Source organism: Papaver somniferum, chromosome 2 (assembly GCF_003573695.1).
Source record: "Papaver somniferum cultivar HN1 chromosome 2, ASM357369v1, whole genome shotgun sequence".
NCBI lineage: Eukaryota > Viridiplantae > Streptophyta > Magnoliopsida > Ranunculales > Papaveraceae > Papaver > Papaver somniferum.
The window spans coordinates 124,842,976-124,862,962 of NC_039359.1; the positions used below are offsets into that span (position 1 = coordinate 124,842,976).

The 19,987-nt window shown below is 36.6% G+C and overlaps 3 protein-coding genes across 3 annotated transcripts; 2 read left to right on the top strand and 1 right to left on the bottom strand.

The window, feature by feature from the left end:
* Nucleotides 1–5,565: 5,565 nt before the first annotated feature.
* Nucleotides 5,566–7,094, top strand: LOC113351888 (BTB/POZ domain-containing protein At1g21780-like). Its single transcript, XM_026595797.1, has 3 exons — nt 5,566–5,648; nt 6,308–6,512; nt 6,603–7,094. The coding sequence occupies exons 1-3, from the start codon at nt 5,566–5,568 to the stop codon at nt 7,092–7,094; spliced, it is 780 nt and encodes a 259-aa protein (XP_026451582.1).
* A 408-nt stretch (nt 7,095–7,502) lies between these two features.
* LOC113351889 lies at nt 7,503–9,098 on the bottom strand. The gene has a single exon (XM_026595798.1). The coding sequence runs from the start codon at nt 9,096–9,098 to the stop codon at nt 7,503–7,505; it is 1,596 nt and encodes a 531-aa protein (XP_026451583.1).
* Nucleotides 9,099–16,161: 7,063 nt separating this feature from the next.
* On the top strand, nt 16,162–19,563 carry LOC113353904 (KH domain-containing protein HEN4-like). Its single transcript, XM_026597374.1, has 5 exons — nt 16,162–17,477; nt 17,810–17,872; nt 18,128–18,504; nt 18,859–19,114; nt 19,432–19,563. Exons 2-4 carry the CDS (start codon nt 17,845–17,847, stop codon nt 19,087–19,089), a joined length of 636 nt encoding a protein of 211 aa, XP_026453159.1. The 5' UTR covers nt 16,162–17,477; nt 17,810–17,844; the 3' UTR covers nt 19,090–19,114; nt 19,432–19,563.
* Nucleotides 19,564–19,987: the final 424 nt, after the last annotated feature.

Consider the following 19,987-nt stretch of genomic DNA (forward strand, 5'->3'; position numbering starts at 1 on the left):
ATCTTCACTCTTTTTCCCTGCGGCATTGATCTGACATCTCCACTTCTCTGTCCCCCCTCTTCATTAACACCCCACTTTCTCTTTCCTTCCTTGCTTCAGTATCCATTCAAAAAGCCAATTGTCATGAACTCCATTAATATGACAGGGGAAAAAAAAGAAAAAACAGTCTCCATTGTTCACAACAACAAGATGAATAGAAGTAGCAGTTCTACTTAAAACGCGTTTAGGTGAAATACTGAAACAAATTTTTATTTTTGTGGATTAAGTGCGCATAGTATAGATATTATACATGATTGTAAAGTGATTGATACATCTTTTAATACTTGGCTTCAATATCATCATGTTTACTCTGCAGTCAGGGAACAAAATATCAAAAACCCATAAACACGTTGATAGAATCAAGCACCAACACGTTCAACTTTAAAGCCTATATCGCAACTCCCTCTTTTCACTCTTCAACAATCTCATGATAGGTTGTAAAACAACAACATAATTTTTGTAAGTCCTCAATGAGAAGAAATTAGCAATTGACCAAAATCAGTATTACTCATCCTATTTCTTAGTGGACTATTTGTTTCAGAAACTCATATATAAACCACTAATTGGACATGTATTTTCCACTGAGCTTCTTCTTTAAAAATAACATCTCTACTTATCACCAACTTTCTTATTTCTGAATTTAATTATAGCCTTTGTTTGCATGCCATAACTAATAAAGATACACTTTTCACTCTTGTCATCAAGTTTTTTACGAATTTTTTATGGTATATGTGCATATGCCATGCAACCAAATACCTTGAGATGTCGTACACTTGGTTTCCTTCCACTCCATGCTTCCTCTGGAGTTTTATCAAGCACACTTCTAGTTGGACATATGTTCAACAAGTAAATTGCACAATGTACATCTTCATCCCAATAATCTTTTAGTAAATTCTTGGCCTTTCTCATGGTATGTACCATCTCCATAATAGTACGATTTTTCTTTTCAGCTACACAATTTTGTTGTGGTTTGTATCTTGCAATCTTTTGATTTTGAATGCGATTTTCTTTCATAAAAGAATCAACTAAAGTATATTTTGTACCCCTATCTGTACGTAATGTGTTAATATTGTTACCACATTTTCTTTCCGCATATGCTTTGAAACCCTTAAATGATAGAAAGGCATCATTCTTCTGTTTCAAAAAATACATCCATCCTTTTCTACTATAATCATCAATAAAGGTAATAACATACTTATTTCCACCACGAGAATCTACTTCAATGGGTCCACATAAATCAATATGAACCAACTCTAATAATTTCTCTTTTCTTCCTGCTTTGCTTATGGGAAAAGGATCTTTGTGTTGTTTTCCAAAAATACAGTCATCACACTTTGATTCTTAGAACTCAATGGTTTGCAATCCTGAAACCATCTCTTTTCTTGCAAGAACTTGCAAACTATTGAAGTTTACATGCCCCATTCTTATGTTCCATAACCAAGTGTTATTATCAACGGAATAATTAAAACATCTTTCTCCTTGATGCTGAATTACAGGCTAACAAAAGAGTTTCTTGATCATCTTCTTATTCATCTGCCATGTTTACTTTATTGTTGTAGTTACTAGTTTTATTATTATACCCTCCATCTTTAACATTATAGACGTCGGCCTTGTTATTGTAGACACCACCTTTATTGTAATAATCATTCTTCTGCATTGGTTAAGTGCATTCTCTTTTAAAGTGACCAAATTGAAGCAGCGGATTCTTGATCTGTCAACATGTTTTCTTCCTCTAGTATCTTGAAATCTACTTGAGATAGCTTCATTATTACAGTTTGTCTGACTTTGTAAAGATTCTTCAACTGGTTTCACATCTGTCTTTTCTAATATTCTTTGTTCATAAGCTTGTAGTGCGCTCAACACATCATCAATACTCAAATCATAAACAGAAATTGGGTTATTTAGCCAAAATGATACTTTTCCTGGGTCAAATGGACGGGTAAACATTTCATCTGGGTCAAATGGATGGGAGAATCTTTTAATTGAAACATACAGAATAACCCCTTTGTAACTGCCTATAAGATATCGAATTCTTTTTCTCTTCAAAAAAACAACGTTGTTCATCTTTTCACTACTTCCTCCACCGTCTCATCACCTTCAACACTAGCAGAAATCGTCCTCATCCACCGTATCCTGACCATCATCACTACCAAAAGTTGGTTTCATTAACCGTCTCCTCGCCGTCAACACTGTCATAAAATTGGTTTCATCCATCGTCTGCAAACAACGTCAACACTACATCATAAGAGGTTTTTAGCATACTCTGAGAATTAGGGTTTCAATCGATCAGTTCAGTGTATTTGAAGAAGTAGGGTTTCAATCGATCCACTGAATATCTCCTAGAACTCGTAAATTTTCAAACCTTAACTTTGTATTGTTGTTATTTACAGAATTGCATGATTAACTTGTTGAATTGGTTGTTTTATTTTCATTCAAGTGGATTAATTTGTTGAATTGGTTGTTTTATTTTCATTTCAATTAGTATGTTTTAGATGAAATTGGTTTCCATATGGTTATTTGTTTTAACAAATGTTTATGTGTTTATCTTGATTGGTACTGGAAATGGGTTCATCATGTACTCAATTAGGATGGATATGATTTCATCTAGTATTAAACTGGGATGAACTTGTTTTCATCCTATTTTAATTGATTGAATTTGGTTAGATGAAACTGGTTCCATCTAGATTTAAGCTATGTAAAATCTAGTTTCACCCTTACCAAAAAATTGTTGTTTTTTTTTCTCTTCAGAATATGAAGAATGAAACTGATGAGTGCTAAAAAGTGCATATTTCTATATATTTTTCTTGGCATTTAACTCATTTTTTGTGCATTAATTCTACATTTTATCCCATATTCTGTATTTTCATTGTTTTCAAGAATAAATATTTTTATTAATTAATTTTGTATTTTTAGGTTCTAAATAAAGTTTGGATGGAATTACGGAGCGAAAAGAGCAGAAAAGTGGTGGAAGCCGATAGGATTCACGCAAGGAAGCCGCGAGGAATGTTGTGCACAAAACCAAAAGGCTAGAAATGGGCTTAACAAGGAAGAATTGTTCTTAAAGAAGATATGGGCTTGGCATACCCAAGGCACAAAACCCTTACCCAAACCCATTTCCAATATCCATACCCGTCTCCTTCGTCAGCCGTCAGATTGGATCACATCTGAATCCAATGGTCGCAGCATCGCCAGTACATCAAAGTCTGAAGCTCCTGTCTAACACTACAACACCTAACTCCATCTTGAGCCGTCAGTTTCGTTGTATCAGGCATCCGATGGTCGATACCAGCCTCTTCACTTGTAGCCGTTAGATCAATCTATCATTTTCGCATCCCACGGCTCAGCTTCGCGAATCATCGAGACTTGATGCAACCGCTCAACACCCAAACACCTATACCCGCAGAACCAAACACACCCCTATCCCTAATTCCATCGACTCCACCTCCATCTTCTCCACTCTGTCTGCAACAGCCTCACCTTCACCACCAACTCTGCCAACTCCACTGCCTCAACCACCACAATCAACCACCAAAAGCCATCATGGCTATCCCTCACCGAAACCCATCATTCCCCTAAACTTCTAGCCATCTATTCTCTCGATTTCTTCCCTGATTTCTCTCTGAAACCCTAGGTAAGAAATCAATAGAATAGGTCGAGTTAGAAACGTAATTGGATGGCATGGAGAGGAGAAGGAGAGTCAGACAAGAAATGGGTCGACCTTCTTGAGTGATTTGTCACGTCAAATTAGGTAAAGTCGAACCCTAATTTCAACTGTGTAATTTGGGGATTTGGGGATTTTCTCTGTAAACCCTAATTGATTAATTTGGGTATAAATAGAAGGTGTGGGTATGTGTTGTGGATATGCCTGGGCTAGCCAGTGCTTCACCCAAGAGGACTGGAATAGCCAGTGCCTCAAGGGTTAGTTCTTAATTTAAATTATTTTGTAAATTTCAATTGTATTTGTTCACCATGTCTAGTATGTTCTAATTTACTTGCTAGGGCTTAGATGAAACTCTTGATTGCATGCTAGGATAGTTAGTATACATGTTATTGTTCTTGTGATGTTTAAACTGAAGTAGGACTGATAATTAGTCATTTGAGCCAATTCACCTGTGATCAGTTGTGCTGTAAGAAGACATCTGATGCTAGGGGTGAAGTTGTGACTGTGGTTAAGAAATCAGTCCATTTGAAGGACTGTATTGAATTGCATTAGGAATGATAGTTAACTAGTTGAGCCAAAATACCTGTGATCAGCTGTGCTGTAAGAAGATAGCTGATGCTAGGGGTAAGTTAGCAAGGTTAGTTAGTAAATCACTCATTGTAGTCTTCCCTGAAAGAACAAGACATAGCTTGCATAAGAACTTCCTTAGTTTAGGATCAAGATGTGGAATCAAATGCCTTAGTATCCTCCTAGTCTACCATCTGTAGCTGTAATCATCTTCACTGCCTTTGGCTCACTGCCACTGTCACTCTTTGCTTCATTAGTTCACTGCTTAGAGAATTAGCTTAGGAAACTTCAACTCACACCCTAGTCCCTGTGGATTCGACCCGTATTTGCACAATCTACAATCGACACCGTGCACTTGCGGTTAACAAGTAGGCTTCCTCTTTGCTCTTATTTTCTTACATCCTTAAAAGCCTACCAGAAACCAGTTTCACCCTGGCCAAAAATCTGTTGTTTTTTTTTGGAGATTTTGTGTTTCCCCCTAAAAAAAGATGTATATTTTGCATTACTCCTTTTAAATCACTAATTTTTGAAACCCCCTATCTGTTATCACCACCGTGACTATCCAATTAAGTAACCACGTGCAGTTCACGTGTGTGTTACATAAAACACTAAATATTACTCCCTCCGTCCCACTCCTAAGTGACCTATTTGATTTTTAATTTTGTCCCACTGTTAAGTGACCTATTGCAAATAAATGAGACAAATTTCCAAAAATAACCTTCTCACAAAATCTCACGCATTTTTCCACGCGTCTCTCTCTCTCGGTCTCCATTTCTCCTTACTCTCACTCTCCATTTCATCGGTTGTATCTCCACCACCACCATCACCATGAAACAAAATCTTTTTTCTACCACGATGACCGCCATCACCTTTCTCATCTTCATCTTCTCATCTTCATCTTCTCATCTTCAGTTTTATTTGAATCTGATAAAAAGATTACTCAACCTATTCTGTGTGGGTTTCTGATTTTATGAATATATCTTCCAAAGATTGAAGCTGAATCTGATATATCTGCAGTTTTGGTGAAGGTTTGAAGAGATACTATGACCAAAACAGCAAACTAGTGACCTAAATCGATTACAAGCTCAAAGGAATGATCTTAACTCCAAAGGTGCGTTTTTTACGATCTTGGGTTGTTGTTTTTTTTCCCTTTTTGTTTGGTGGTCTGATGATTTTGCGAACCTTTATTTGATTCGAAAAGGGTCGATATAATCGAAGTTTAAAAAGAAGAAGAAAAGAGAAAACTATCTGGATTACGAATCTGGATACAATAGAAATCGAAGATTATGCAGAGAAAGATGGAGAAGAAATGGTTTAACAGAGTGATGGAAAAGAAAGGTGAAAAAGGGTATTTGGATTTGCTAATAGATGCAGCAGCAAGGTGACTCAGATTCATCTTGATGAGGTAACATTTTTGACATCTAATGTTGTTTCTAACTAGTTGCATCTGTGTGTCTTTATTCTGTAAATACAATTTGTATTTTCTCTTTTATGAAATACTCTCTCCGAAGAAAAACTTGTACTGTATTTTCTCTTCACTGACTAGGAAGAAAATCTCCACCATGAAACCTCTTCCCTAATTGAGGTGAAGCTAAATTTTCTTCTGCTCTTTTTCTGAATTTATTTCATCTTCTCTCAGTTGATATCAGATCTGAATAGTCTTGTCGGTTTTACTTCACAGAGGTTGTTGTTGTTGCTGCTTGAAAGAAATCCATGATATAGCAAACCCTATATCTGGATTAGTGATTGGGTGACTACCCTTTTGGATAATTATTTGGCTCATCCGTCTCGTCATCTTCAATCTCAGAAATGTAATTTTTTTAGGGTAAATTTAAGCTCTTGATTTTTTTGTAATAGTTTTGATTTAAGTATTGTTTTTCCTGAATTGGTTTCCGGTTTACTTCAACTGATTCCTAATTGAAGCTCTTGATTTTTAAGTTTATAGATCCTCTGTATTCACTAATGATTTTAATTGGGTTTTCATTTGTTTCCTGATTGAAGCTCTTGATTCTTAAGTTTGCTGAAAATATTGCTCAAAAGAGGGACAACACTTTTGTCAGGATTTCTGCACCTTCTGAATTGGAGGAATGTGATGAAAGGAGTCTTGATTAATGCATTTACGGTTCGTGCACTATGTGATACTTTCTCTCCCGCGCGTGGAGCAGGTAATAAACCCGTTAGCACCCTCCCTAGTCATATAGTCATTGATGTTGAATTTCTGGACCTGAAAATCTGTCAACTTGATGTGAGCTTCATATTTTTATACTTAGGCACTCCACCAACTAGTCATGATTCTCCCTTGTTTAAGCTGTTCCGAACTTTCTTCAAATTTCAGGGTGGTGATCCCATTTCGATATGGCCTGGCGATGGAGCAACACAATCTCTTGAAACACAGCGGACACTCCGCTGTCTCTCCCGCATGCTCAATGATGAAATACTCACCGATGTCACTATTAACACGTTGGGTGGCACACTAAGAACACACAAGGAAATTTTATCTGCATCTTCTCCGGTATTTCAGAGTATGTTCTTACATGATCTAAAAGAGAAAGAGTCTTCCATGGTTGATATAGAGGACATATCTGTAGAATCTTGTACAGCCTTGCTCAGTTACTTTTACGGGACCATAAAACAAGATGACTTTTGGAGGCATCGATTGGCACTACTTGGAGCTGCACACAAGTACGACATTATGGACCTTAAAGATGCCTGTGAGGAGAGTCTGTTAGAGGATATTAATTCAGGAAATGTCCTTGAAAAGCTCCTAATCCAAGAGATGGAGGAGATGGAGTTCAGTATGACTTCAAAGCTTTTAATATCCTCTTAGACGTGGTATGTTCTGTGATTTCTTGACTCTTAGACACTAGTTAGTTATGTTTACATGTAGACATGTAGTTGCATTGGTGATAAGAGATAAACAAATCACAGATTCTTTTCTTTAATTTTTTAATCCTGTTGTGTATTATTGTGACTTTATTGATTGGTTAGCCTGAAGTCAAATCTCACATACATCACTTGATGTTTTGTTTGATAGGGCAAGGAAATTTCAGGGTACCATGAGAAGGCTACATATGTTACAGATGTCGGGTTCCTGGTATGTCCAAAAATCTGAATAATATGCATGTTTGTTTTTCTTTTCTGTTTTGATAATTCCACATGAAAAATTTGACTGAACCATTCTACTCCAAGTCTCCAATACAATGTATGCTAGCAGCTGGAAGGCTTGTTGCAGAAACTACATAATGATATTGTTGCCATGTATTTCGCCAGCAATACTCTCATCCTTGCAGAAATGTCTTAAACATGAAAGGTAATTAGTTGCATCCTTCACCAAATTCTTATCCACTTCGATTTGAGTAGGAAGTTCACCAATGCGTGCAAGTTTCTTTTTCCTTATATGCTGCAATTTATAATTGTTTCCTCCACGAAGCTTTAGAACCTCTACCATGCATAGTTGCAACGAGAGGAATACGTCATTCAGAGTTTGTGCCGATAATTCATTAAATGCTTTATCCACAGCCGATAAAAGTTCGCCAACAGTAGTGGGCGCCTCTTTGTGCTGTAATGATTGTATAGACCTGAAAAACCCAAGATCGAGAACGTTCATGTCGGGACTTTGTGAAGGTTGGAATCTCAATCTAATATCAAAACCTTCTTTTGCCGCTTCTTTTAAAAATTCTTCATCATCCACTTTAACATGTGGTTTTTCATTATCTTGTTGGATGTATATAGTTTCCCCATTGTAGTTTGGCCACTTTTCCCGAATGGATGGTAACAATTTGTTAATCAAACAAGCTCTTGTAATGTCTTTGTTCACAGATTCAATTGGTTTATCTTCAAGTGTTCCAGCCGGACGATTCTTGCTCGTTCGTTTTGCTGCCTCCTTTGTTACAAAAGGAAATATACCTATCTTTCCATTAAAAACTTCATTTCCGAACTCATCAAATCTAGGACGAGCTATTGCTGCCAAAAACATTACCTTTTTAATGAATCTTTTACTTTGGCATGTACGATATGGTTCGGTTTCTTCCGGATGAAGGTAGTAATTCTCTGTTGCTTTTGTCATAAAAAACCACTTCTCATCTATGTGTATAACATCATACATGGGCTTGGTCATCATATTATCCTTGTAAGGGATAAGCTCAAGCATTCCCAAACAGAATTCTAACCGTGCTTTCTTCGTGTCCACTGTGAAGGCTGGTTTTATTGCGTTCGTGTGTTTTTTAATCGCTCCTTTCTTGACGTATCTATGGACAGTTGACTTGGGCATGTTCAAAGCTTCGGCAATGGATCTTATGGTGGTGCGTCTTCGCAATGGTATTTCCATTATCTTGTTGAAATCAACCTTCTTGGGTTTAGGACGAACTCTGGTTGGTTTTCGTGAAGACACGTCAAAAGGTAATTTCTTTGCTTCACAATCTTTTTCTCGTTTCCATATACGTTTTACTGTAGATTCTGATGTTGAAAATAGTTGTGCTGCCATTGGGACTGAGCGTTTTTGCGGTTGTCCCTTCTTACTCTCCTTCAATAAGAAATGGAAAATATCTAGACGTTGTTCATTTGTGAGATTCTTTTTATTTCTGGTTGGAACATCTGATTCTCCTACATGTGTGATTGTTTCTGGAAAACAAGGGTTTAAATCCATCTCTTCGTTGTTCATACTGAACTCCATCTCCTCCAGCTCTTCGTTGTTCATCAGGTACTCCTCCATTTCTTCGTTGTTTGTGATGAAATCAATCTCATCCAGCTCCTCGTTGTTCATCATGTACTCCTCCAGTTCTTCGTTGTTCGTAATGAACTCTATTTCCTCCAGCTCCTTGATTATCATCATCACCTTAATTAATTCAAAAGGTATTGCCAATTAGTTCAGTTAGAGGTCATTAGTTTATGAATGCAACCTTGGACAAGTAGTCTGATGTTTGACCATAGAAATCTTTGATGTAAAATAAGGGTGTAGTTGGTCTAAACCTTTACGATTATCTCTCGAAAACTTCGGAAGCTGCTTACAGTTGAAGATTAAACGATAATGTAGTTGATTTAAACCTTTAGGATTATATCTCAAAGTAACCACAATAAATATCTGAGCAATCACACATGACAGTTGCTTTTAGTCTAAAATCCACAACAATTGGCTTGGCTCCATGGTTACAATGTAATCAATGTATTGTAGTCTGTAATCGATTGTCATAATAGTTCTAATACACTTGCAGTTTCTATAACTATTGGATAAGATGATTTCAAAATGAGGTAAAGATTTAGAGATTTACCTTAGAAGTTCTGTTTATTTTGAATCTCAAATTGATTTCCTGCTGTACAGTACTCCTGCTTTGAGAATTTGATTTGATATTTTTCAGATTTGAAATTTACTCCAGGTGGAGATTTGATGAACTTTTCTTGTTGATTTTTCAGATGGAGTACATGCATACATATGAATCACCTGAAGTTTATGAGTGAAGAGAGATCTCAGATTGAATCTCCTGAGTGAAGAGAGATCTCAATTTGATTTTGGAACCTTGTTTTCGAAAGTTCAGTATACTTTTGATTTTGTAAAAACTAAATTGATCAAAGTGATTTTTAGAATTTTTCAAACTCAAACGAATGAGAACGAAAACCCGACCAAACGGATATGGTGGGTTTCTGTTTTCTGTACGAAATTTGATGTTGTGATTGAAAAGTTGGAGATTGGAGGGAAGGGGTATTAGAATATTTTTTAAGGACAAATATGTAAAATACAATTGGAAATCTCTCTCTCTCCTATTTGCCTTAAAAATTGTACAAATTTCAAATAGGTCACTTAGGAGTGGGACGGAGGGAGTAACTTAGACGGAAATACCTCTTCCCCTGTCACATCGTAACCGTATCCACCTCATCCTTCCCGATGACCCCACCATCACCATCTGGTCCATCACTAGATTCACTACCACCAGAATCATTTACAGGTTTTTTTAACAACCAGAGAGGATACACCTCCATCAAAACCCACATATTCACTCCATCTTTAATTTTCGCAATTGGTCGTCGTATTCAATCAAGAAAAAACGCATCAAGGATAAAGATTACTTGCCAGTGTAAGGGTTTGAAATTGGGTCTTTTATCATCACGCTATAATTAAAAACTAAAATTACAGTACAAATTTGACCAAGAAATAGTGTTGTTTGCATTAATTTCAACACAAGAATCTAGTTCTGGTGACGAAGAATAGAAAATTGGGGATTTTCTTCAACAGATCCAAACCCACACATCCGTCGTCAGTTCGACGGTGATAAGCTCACTTTTTAATCTTCTTTTCGTTTTAATCTTACTTTTATTGTGATTATGTGCAACCCATAAAATTTCTCCACTATAGGGATTTTGAATATCGAAGTCTTGGATCTGGGTGGGAGTTTTTTCCCCTACAAGGTTCGATCTCTCAATTTCACGGAGAAGGCGTTGATGAATCGACGGAGAAAACAGGGATAAAGAAGAAGAAGGGATCCTTTTGTTTTTTAAGGTATAAAGTGCACCACGTGTCCAGGGTCCACGGATAATATCTGATTTATAAAACGGTCCGCGAGTTATAATCCTAGAGGTGTCACCATCCTTCCACAAAAAACTCATCAAAACAAAAGTAACACAAAAACCTATCAAAACAAAAGTAACACAAAAATTCCAAATTTAAATGTTGGTTTCATCAAATTTTATTTCGGTTTCATCAAATTTTATGATGAAACCAAAATAAAATTTGATGAAACCAACATTTAAATTTGGGGTTTTTGTATCAATTTTTAAAAGTTTGGGGGTTTTGAATCAATTTTGTTTACGGTGGAGTTTTAATGGATCCCAACATTTGGGTGGGCTTTTTGTACCACAAGTTTGGTCACCTTGGGTTTTTATGACTAGTTTTGTTTATAAAAAAGAAAATACAACACACAGTTGTATTGCACGCATTAAACTAACTGGGTGGTCACGGCAGTTATGACTGATAGGGGGTCCAATTAGTGATTTAAAAGGGGGTATTGCAAAATAGGTATCTTTATTGAGGGGGAAATACAAAATCCCCCTTTTCTTTTCTTCAGAATATGAAGAATGAAAACAGTTTCACCCTGGCTAAAAATCTTACTTTTTCCAGAATATGAAGGATGAAACCAATTTTACCATGACAAAAAATCCGTTGATAGTAAAACTTATTTGTGGCGTGTTTGGAAAAATATACTCGAGTGAGTTTTATGGCATATGATACATATATAACATCCGTATAGCTAAAAATGTGATCCATATAGCATCACCTAGATAGCTAAATGCGTACATATAGCATCTCTACAGCTAGGTTATGCATATATCAATAAGCCTAGCAAGTAGCAACTTTTCTTGGACTTGTCATGTGACCGAGTTTCCATGTCCTTGGAATGTAATGAATTCTTATAGTGTATATTGATGCAGGAGCATAACCCCATCTTATGTGCTTATTTGCTTCTGCATTATGTAGTCGAGTAATGCGATTCTTATAGCGTCTCCTAAGCTGACATGAAGAAACTGGTTTTCACACAACGATAACATAGGATGTAGCTAGTTTTCATCCAGTCATATCATAAGATGTAACTGGTTTTCATCTAGCTTTAATATATGATGTAGGTGGTTTCTATAAAGCTTTAAAAAAGGTGGTAACTAGTTTCTATATAAATTGTTGCAGGTTGCAAAAGCAAGAAGAATGCTGAAGTAAGATCCAAGAATTGGCATCATGTGAACGTGGATGGTGAATCAAGCATAAGGAGTATGCATGATGTTAATGTGGTTGTAAAAATAGATGAAAGAAGTTGGAGAAAAAAGAAACTAAATGAAGTTTATACCATATGAACTTGCTTGAAGTTGAACGACAAATAAAACCGTTGACGTCATTAGGTTGTTTAGCAAATAGGTTACTACAAATCCTATTGATGTAATTTAAACTTAAGTTTTTGTTGGCAAAACTTTCTTTGCATACAATAATGAATGCACATATTATAATTTCAAAATAATTAAATATGCAACGTTATTACTTAAACTAGCCTATACTTCGAGTTGTCAGTAATTTCACATAATCTTGTCTTAGATTATGCAGGATGAAACCAGGTACATTTGCAGAATATACATGATGATACTGGTTTCATCTTAGCAAAAATGTTTTTGTGACTTTGTGCAAGATGGAAATGTTTTTTTTTCTTCAGAATATGAAGGATGAAACCAGTTTCACCCTGGACAAAAAGTTTATTTTCCAGAATATGCAGGATGAAAATGTTTCATCCAAATCTAATCTTCGTTATACTCTGTATTTGTTCAAGTTTTGACCATAAAAAATTGAAAAGAATCTACGTACAATTAAACAACCAACAAAAGTCATTAAGATACACCTTTTTGAATATGTCAAAACAAATACTAGTTGCAGTACTGAAATACAAATGAATGTACCCATAAACATTAAGGTTTGATGAAGCCATACAACAATAGCGTGATCGTAAGGAAACTGATACATATGCCAATGCTTACAACTTCGGTACAACTTTTCAACAATAACAACATTCAAAACATATTTTCATTTCACGTTCAATCATCACCTTCACCTCAACCTTTGCCAGACAACCCTCGCGCACAGCCACTGAACCATGGACCATTTCTGCGAACCTTTTTGTGCCCATTAATCCATGCCATCTCCAGCTTCCACATCGAGTCCTGAATCTCACAGGCCTGACCACAATCCATAACAGCAAGGCACATATTAAAATTTCATCGAACTATCAATTCCTTCACCTGACTGTCTACGTAAAAACTCGACCAAAACCCCACGTTCTCGAGCCATACTGTTGCGAATACGCATTCAGTTCACATCCCTTATCAGCTGTAGACTTGAACCATCTTGTATTCCTCCGAATTGATTTGCAATCCACCAGTCACTACCATTTAGCTATAAAATTCAGTGGTAGCAATGTGTTTATCTTCCTTGTTCGCTGACCACTGTATACTCTAGATGCACATAAATTCCATCTCTTTTTCCTATACACGGTCTCCGAAAGCCACAACATCACATATCAACTTCCATCTGATTTTTGGCTCAACTTCTTGTTCTAACATCAACTCAGAATTCCACTTTGCACATATGCCAGAAGCCCAGAACTCAAGTCTCTTCTCAAACATCTCACATAAGTGCACTGCAAAAATCAGCTTTAAATCGAACTCAACTCAGCTACAACAACATCTTATTCTCATCCCCAAATTCAACGTTGTACAACCACCAAAATTCATCATCTCAGCAACACAAATCTGTAGACAACACCAACTCATCTACAATTGCCTGAGTTACTTGCAACTTACAATCACACACATAATCCATTCATTCAGTGTGAACTACCGGAACAACCAAAAGCCAACACAACTCAGGGTCAGATTCAATCCCTTTCATGCTTCAACCAATTCTTATAATTCTACATCTCCATACTCGGAACAAAACCAAATCTGGTTGCAACCCAATCTCTTAATCTTTTTCAGCATCAGATCCGCACATTCAGTCTTTCCCTGCAACCACCAGAACTCATTATCTCAAACGTCCACTTCAATATACATTTGTACATGTTGCTCAGTTCCTCAAGCCATTAACAATATCAGCTCATCATCTTCATAACCTTCCCCTGTATTTTCAAATCCTTCAAACCAAAAACTACCCATTTCAGATCCATTTCAGCAACACCAACTCCGTGATTGTCATGATTCAAATTTAAGAACTTATGAGTTGTTCGTTTCAAAATCCATTCGTAAAATCATAGACTAGAAAATCAATAACTAAACAGTAGAACAAAATTTACTGTAATAGAAGAAAGATTGGAGAATAATCGAATTGTACGCAAATCTAACTCGAACATCGAACAGATAAACAAATTGAAGCTTGTTTTCTTTAGAGCTAAAACTCAAAACCAAAGCTCGTCTGTTAAAAAGAAACAAAGACTTTGATTCTAAAAAAGATCTTTAGGGATATTTTGGTCAGTTATAATTATATTTTTCTAATATTCTTGGGCAGATTATACATAGTGGATAATTGAACAATATTTTTTTGATTCATGTCCATATAAATAGTATCAAAACCTACCAGTCGGTTTCACATAGGAATTGTTGGTTTCGATCTTTTTAACCAGTTGTGAATCATAAATTACGTTACATTTTTCAATGGCAGTTACCTTTGACTCGAACTTTTCTGATAAACTGCGTAATATTTTTCTATAATAGCGGTATCTTCAATCGTATCTCCATTGTCTTTCATATCATTGACAAGACTCAATATTTTTGAGAAGAAATCTGTTATCAACTCAGTTGAATCCATCTGTAACAGCTTATATTTTCTTTTAAGGATTTGTAGTCTCACCTTCTTTACTTTGCCAGAACCTTTGTAATAGCTTGTTAAAGAGTCCCAATCCCTCTTAACTTCTTTAATATACACAACACTATACATGATGGACTCGTGAATACCTTGATGAAGAATATACTTAGCTTTAGAATTTTTTTTTCGAGTTAAAACAGTTCTTTGTGCTTCTGTAAGTGCAACTCCTTCAGCTGGTTCTTCGTATCATGTGTTAAAAACATCCCAAACTTCTTGATATGTAAAAATATTTTCCATCTGTATTTTCCAATGTTCAAAATTCTTCCCATCAAAAACTGGAACCTTGATTGAACTCAAGTTTGTCGTCATCTTTTTCTTCTTTGATTAAACCATTGACCTAAGATCAGATTGCTCTGATACCAGATGTACATATCTGATATACAAAGACTTATGAAAGGATCATAACAAAAGAGAATGCTTAAACTTTAGTTTAATTAATAATTCTGATGTACATTACTTCATGGCTTCATAGCCTATTTATATTGTTCCATGACACACAGAGTTCTAAAACAAGAAGAACTAAAACATACCTAAACAAACTCAAACTTGTAAATAAGCAATATTTTAGAACAAACTTAACCTGAAACACACGACATACCTAAACAGAACAACTTCTAAAAACTTAAAGACTTGACAGACAAGTAACTGTGTACGGCATCACACCATAGTCTTGGTTAGACTTGATTTCCAACAAAACCTTTAGAAGTGTGGTGGTGGTGCTGACGGTCGAAGACAAAACTGAAGGTGGTGGTAGCAGTAGCGACGGTGGTAGTGGCTTCGACGGCCTGGGATCAGTGATTCAGTGCTGCAACTCGTTGAAGATGATAAAATTGCTCAAAGAAAAAGAGGTTCGATGGAGGAGAACATCAGAGACTGGGAAGAAATTAGGAAAAATAGAAATGGAAAAGAATACCCCTGATTTGACACATATTTATGATAAAGCGTACAGATGTACAAAAGTACCGTATGGTTATCTTGTCTACATATGTATAAAAATATCGTATGGTTATCTTGTCCTTTTTGTGCTAAAGGTTGCACGGAAAATTAAAATCATTTTAACAAATCGTTAGACTTAAAAAAGAAGAAGAAAAAAAAAATGGTCATAAAAGTGACCTACGAACCATCCGGGTGGTCGGCCCAATTAATTGGGTAACGCCGTCACAGCGTTCTACAGCTAAGGAGACGCCTTGACGGAGTTACGAGCAACGGTAAAGGTGCGAATACACAGTTATGATCAATAACGGCTACTTTAGTTTCTCTCTCCTCCTCCTCCCCCTCTCCTTCTTCTCCGAATTTTCTCCCGCTCTTTCGATGGCTAGTGAATAATCATCCTAATGTCTCTCTTCCTTAGCTAGGAGAGGAGGATGAGACGTAAGGGAGAATGAATCTACCATCCAGCTGATAAGCATAAGATTCATGTTTCATTTCGACGATTTGGTTTTTCAAGTTTTTTTGCTGGTTTTTCCTTCTTTTTTTTTTTTTTTTTTTTTTTTTTGTTTATTTTTCATTCACCTCATATTTTCATCTTTAATCATTCATTCATCATTTTGCACTCAAATCAGCCAACCCATTCTTAATTTAAACATAAGAAACAGCATTTGCATGTCAATTCTGTATTTAGTTAGTAACATCATTTCCATTCTCCTGCTCTTATGTTATTGCCTTTAATATGTTTGCTTATTTGCCTAACCCTCCTGCTTACTCTTATTCTAATTTGATCATAGCCTCTATTTAATTCTTCTACTCTCCTCTGCCGTTAAAGAAAGTCCAATTGCGAGGACTCACATAACCAAGAAACTGGAATCACAAGCGTTGCTGCCTCTGTAGCCGATACAGAATCATCCGTCTCAGATTTTATTGAAGAATCTGAAACTAGGCAGGCTTCTGCTGCTATTGGAAATAGTGATGAAACTGATTCTGATAAGCCCACTGGTGGAAAGTCTTCAACCTCCAAAGCAGGCGGTTTGGAAGTACACAGAAATGAAGACTTTGAGACATGGCAGAGAATAATTTGACTGGATGCTGTTAGGACCAATGGAGAATGGATCGTTTACTCTCCAACCCAGGCTTCTATGTCCAAGGACAGGGCACACAGTCTAGCAGGAGCAGTGGGGTCGAAGGACTATCAGCACCTGGAACCCTGTGCAGTGCCTAGTTGCAATACTTGAAGCCTAAGCACTCTTTGATGACAGAGATTGCGTATTGTCAGGGAATGAAGGACCTTTTGTCGTCTATAGCTGCCATTGTAGAAGATGATTATGAGCATTTTGGTGGTTTGTGGGATTCATGAAGAAAGCCAGGCACAACTTCAAGCTTGACGAAGTTGGAATCAGAAGGCATTTAAACACTGTTGTGAAGATTATTAAGTTCAAAGACTCCCATCTCTAGTAGTGAAGATGCAGGCTGAAGACTGCTTCTTTGTCTACAGGATGGTGGTAGACGACAGCTTACATTTGAGCAAACATTATGTCTGTGGGAGGTGATGTAGAAACCCATTTCTGAATCGAACTTCTAAGCTCCATCTCTGACTCAGACTACTTAAAACCCTAAAATCAATATATACTGATTGACCCTACAATCCCTAGAGAGATAAAGTGCATCAAGACCCCCAGAAGGATGAAAGGGAGACAGGTTTTAGGCTTCAACTACGAAAAGGAGGAAATATGAGGAGGAACCCATGATTGATTGCATCTTAAACCGTGTAGTTGATAACTTGTGCTTTCGTCGGAGAGAACTAGGACGGAACTTGGAGTTGCAGTATTGAGTTGATAATTGTTACAGAAAATTCGCACAACACAATAAACCGGCCCTGGCGACGAGTTGATACAGGTAATAGCGTGCAAGTTTACGAATTATCCATTAAGTTATTGAAATTGTTAAGAATGTATGCAGCATTTGTGTGTTACTTTAACATTGTATGTTTTTATTTGCTTACCTCAAGCTTGGATTCATACAGAGTATTTACAATTAGCTTGTTTACACAAAACAAGCAATTATTCATTAAGTTGATTACCGAGACTTATCTTTGCATACATAAAATGGGCAGTAACTTTCAAACTTATGTAATTTACCTGAGACTTATCTTCTCGAATTCTTGTGTGAGCTCCTTAAGCATGTACTTGGTGTCTTACTAATATAGTTTTTGGTTAAATCCGGTTTAGGGAAACAAGTCTTGGACTTGAAATGGAACAAGAAGATGATTTCCTGGCCTAATTTTTCCTGTTGTAAGTTTATCGCTTTATCTTCTTACGAGACTTTTTAAGTTTTCCTGAAATGATTCTTGTGAGATGCATTACAAAAACTGTTTTCCTTCCTGTTCTCTAATTTGATACGCTTTGTTCTTTTTAAAAAGCTTCTGCAGTCTCTAGGTTACAAGTTACAAGTTACAAATTCATCTACTTGTGTTTATATAATTATTACTAAATGATGTGGTTTTGGGGTTTATAGACAACAAGGAACTTCTCTTTCGGCTGTTTCAGGTTGTCTCCAGGATAACTGTTGGACTGATGCCGCCACCTCTGCTCCGGATAAAACGCCTGGTTCAGTGCTTCCGGGCAGTGGTGTGCCTGGTGGCCAGGTTGGATCTCATTCAAGGGTGTATCCACCTGGAACTCATTCACTGGATTATCATTCAAGGGGGTTTTCAGGATCTGAAAGTATGGGTGCGAGCCACAGAATGGTTCCAAAAAAGGAGATTTTGTTTGGGATGTTATGCCGTCTTAACGAAGTTGGCAGTTTGATAGGGAAGGGTGGATCGATAATACGATCTCTACAAAGTGGCATTGGTGCTTCCATCGAGATTGCGGATGCAGAACCTGATTCAGATGAGAGAGTTGTCCTTATATCTGCAAGAGAGGCATGTTATTCAGATTCGTTTATGTTTAACTATACTACTTGTTTATTCAGTGGTGTGTTATCAAATGCATATAACTGAGACCCTTATGCACAAAACTTACCCAGTCAGATATGTATAGCTCTAGTTTCTTCATACCTTTACCTGCACCAGTCTTTTAATAAAACGGTAACTAGATTTGTTAAAGTCATTAACCGTCTCTTAACTTTTAATAAGGACATCCTTTAACTGGATGACTAGATTCACTATTCCCATCCCACTGAATGTTTGTTTTTCTTATTGCACGCTTAATAAACATTATGAATGACTATTTTCTTTCTTCAAGTCTTTTAAATTGATACTATCTATTTATTGCAGAATTCAGAACAGAGACATTCTTCTACACAGGATGCTGTTATTTGGGTGCAGTCTAGAATTGCAGAGATTGGATTTGAAGCTGCTGCTGCAATTATTGCGAGACTTTTGGTACCCTCACAACAGATATGCTGTCTGTTGGGTAAAGGTGGTAGTATTATTATTGAAATGAGAAGGCTCACAGGTGCCTGCCAGTATATGTATTTTTACAAAGGAGCAGGTTCCAAAATGTGACGGCCAAAACGATGAAATTATGAAGGTATAATTTCTCTTTAATACATATGAACTTTTCAGTCTCTACTTTTTCGATGTATATTTTTGATATAACCCTATATGATTGTTTTTTTTTCAATTGGATACTGATGTATTTAAAAATTGTTTTAGAAGACAACATAATAGATCCCTCGTTATTTGGGATTTTGCATTAGGATGGCATCTTTATTTGTAATTTTACTGGTAAGCTTGATCTGTTTGATACATGTCAGGGGCATGCTGACTCGGCCTACCTTTAAATTTCTATCCAGATCCTAGATCACTACTTTGAATGCTCTTATAGGGATCTGGCACTGTTGGCAGGTTATCTGGAGCTTGCAATCTGTTCAAGATGCTTTATTTCAAATTACTAGTAGGCTTCAGGAGACTAACAGAGGCAGTGGGGTTGAGGGACTCTATGACCACCTGGAACTCTGTAGAGTCTTTCATGCAGCGTGCCCAGTTGCAATATTATGATGACGAGATTGGTTGTGAGGGACATAAAATCATTGGCTCACCTAACAATCCTCTTCTAACACACCTAACAATATAGAGGGAAACTTGGAGCTTTCCCAGTAGTCATTGGCTCCTAACCTTCTAGGAAATGTATCCAGTTCTTAGTTGTCAGTATATATTATTTTAGTGCTGTTGTTTCAGGATATAGTGTGTGATTTTGGGTTGCTGAATCTGTTCAGGCGAAGTAAAATAGTGCTTTGGATAGGAAACAACAGAAATGTTCTCTTAACCGATCAATGAGTGTAACCAAAGTAAAAAATTGCTATCACTAGGGGGATGCTGTTTAGAGAGAGTAAAAAATTGTAGTCGGTGCAGTATTAGAATGATTTCTGTTTCATTTTTTCCATTTCTTTTTCATTTTTGA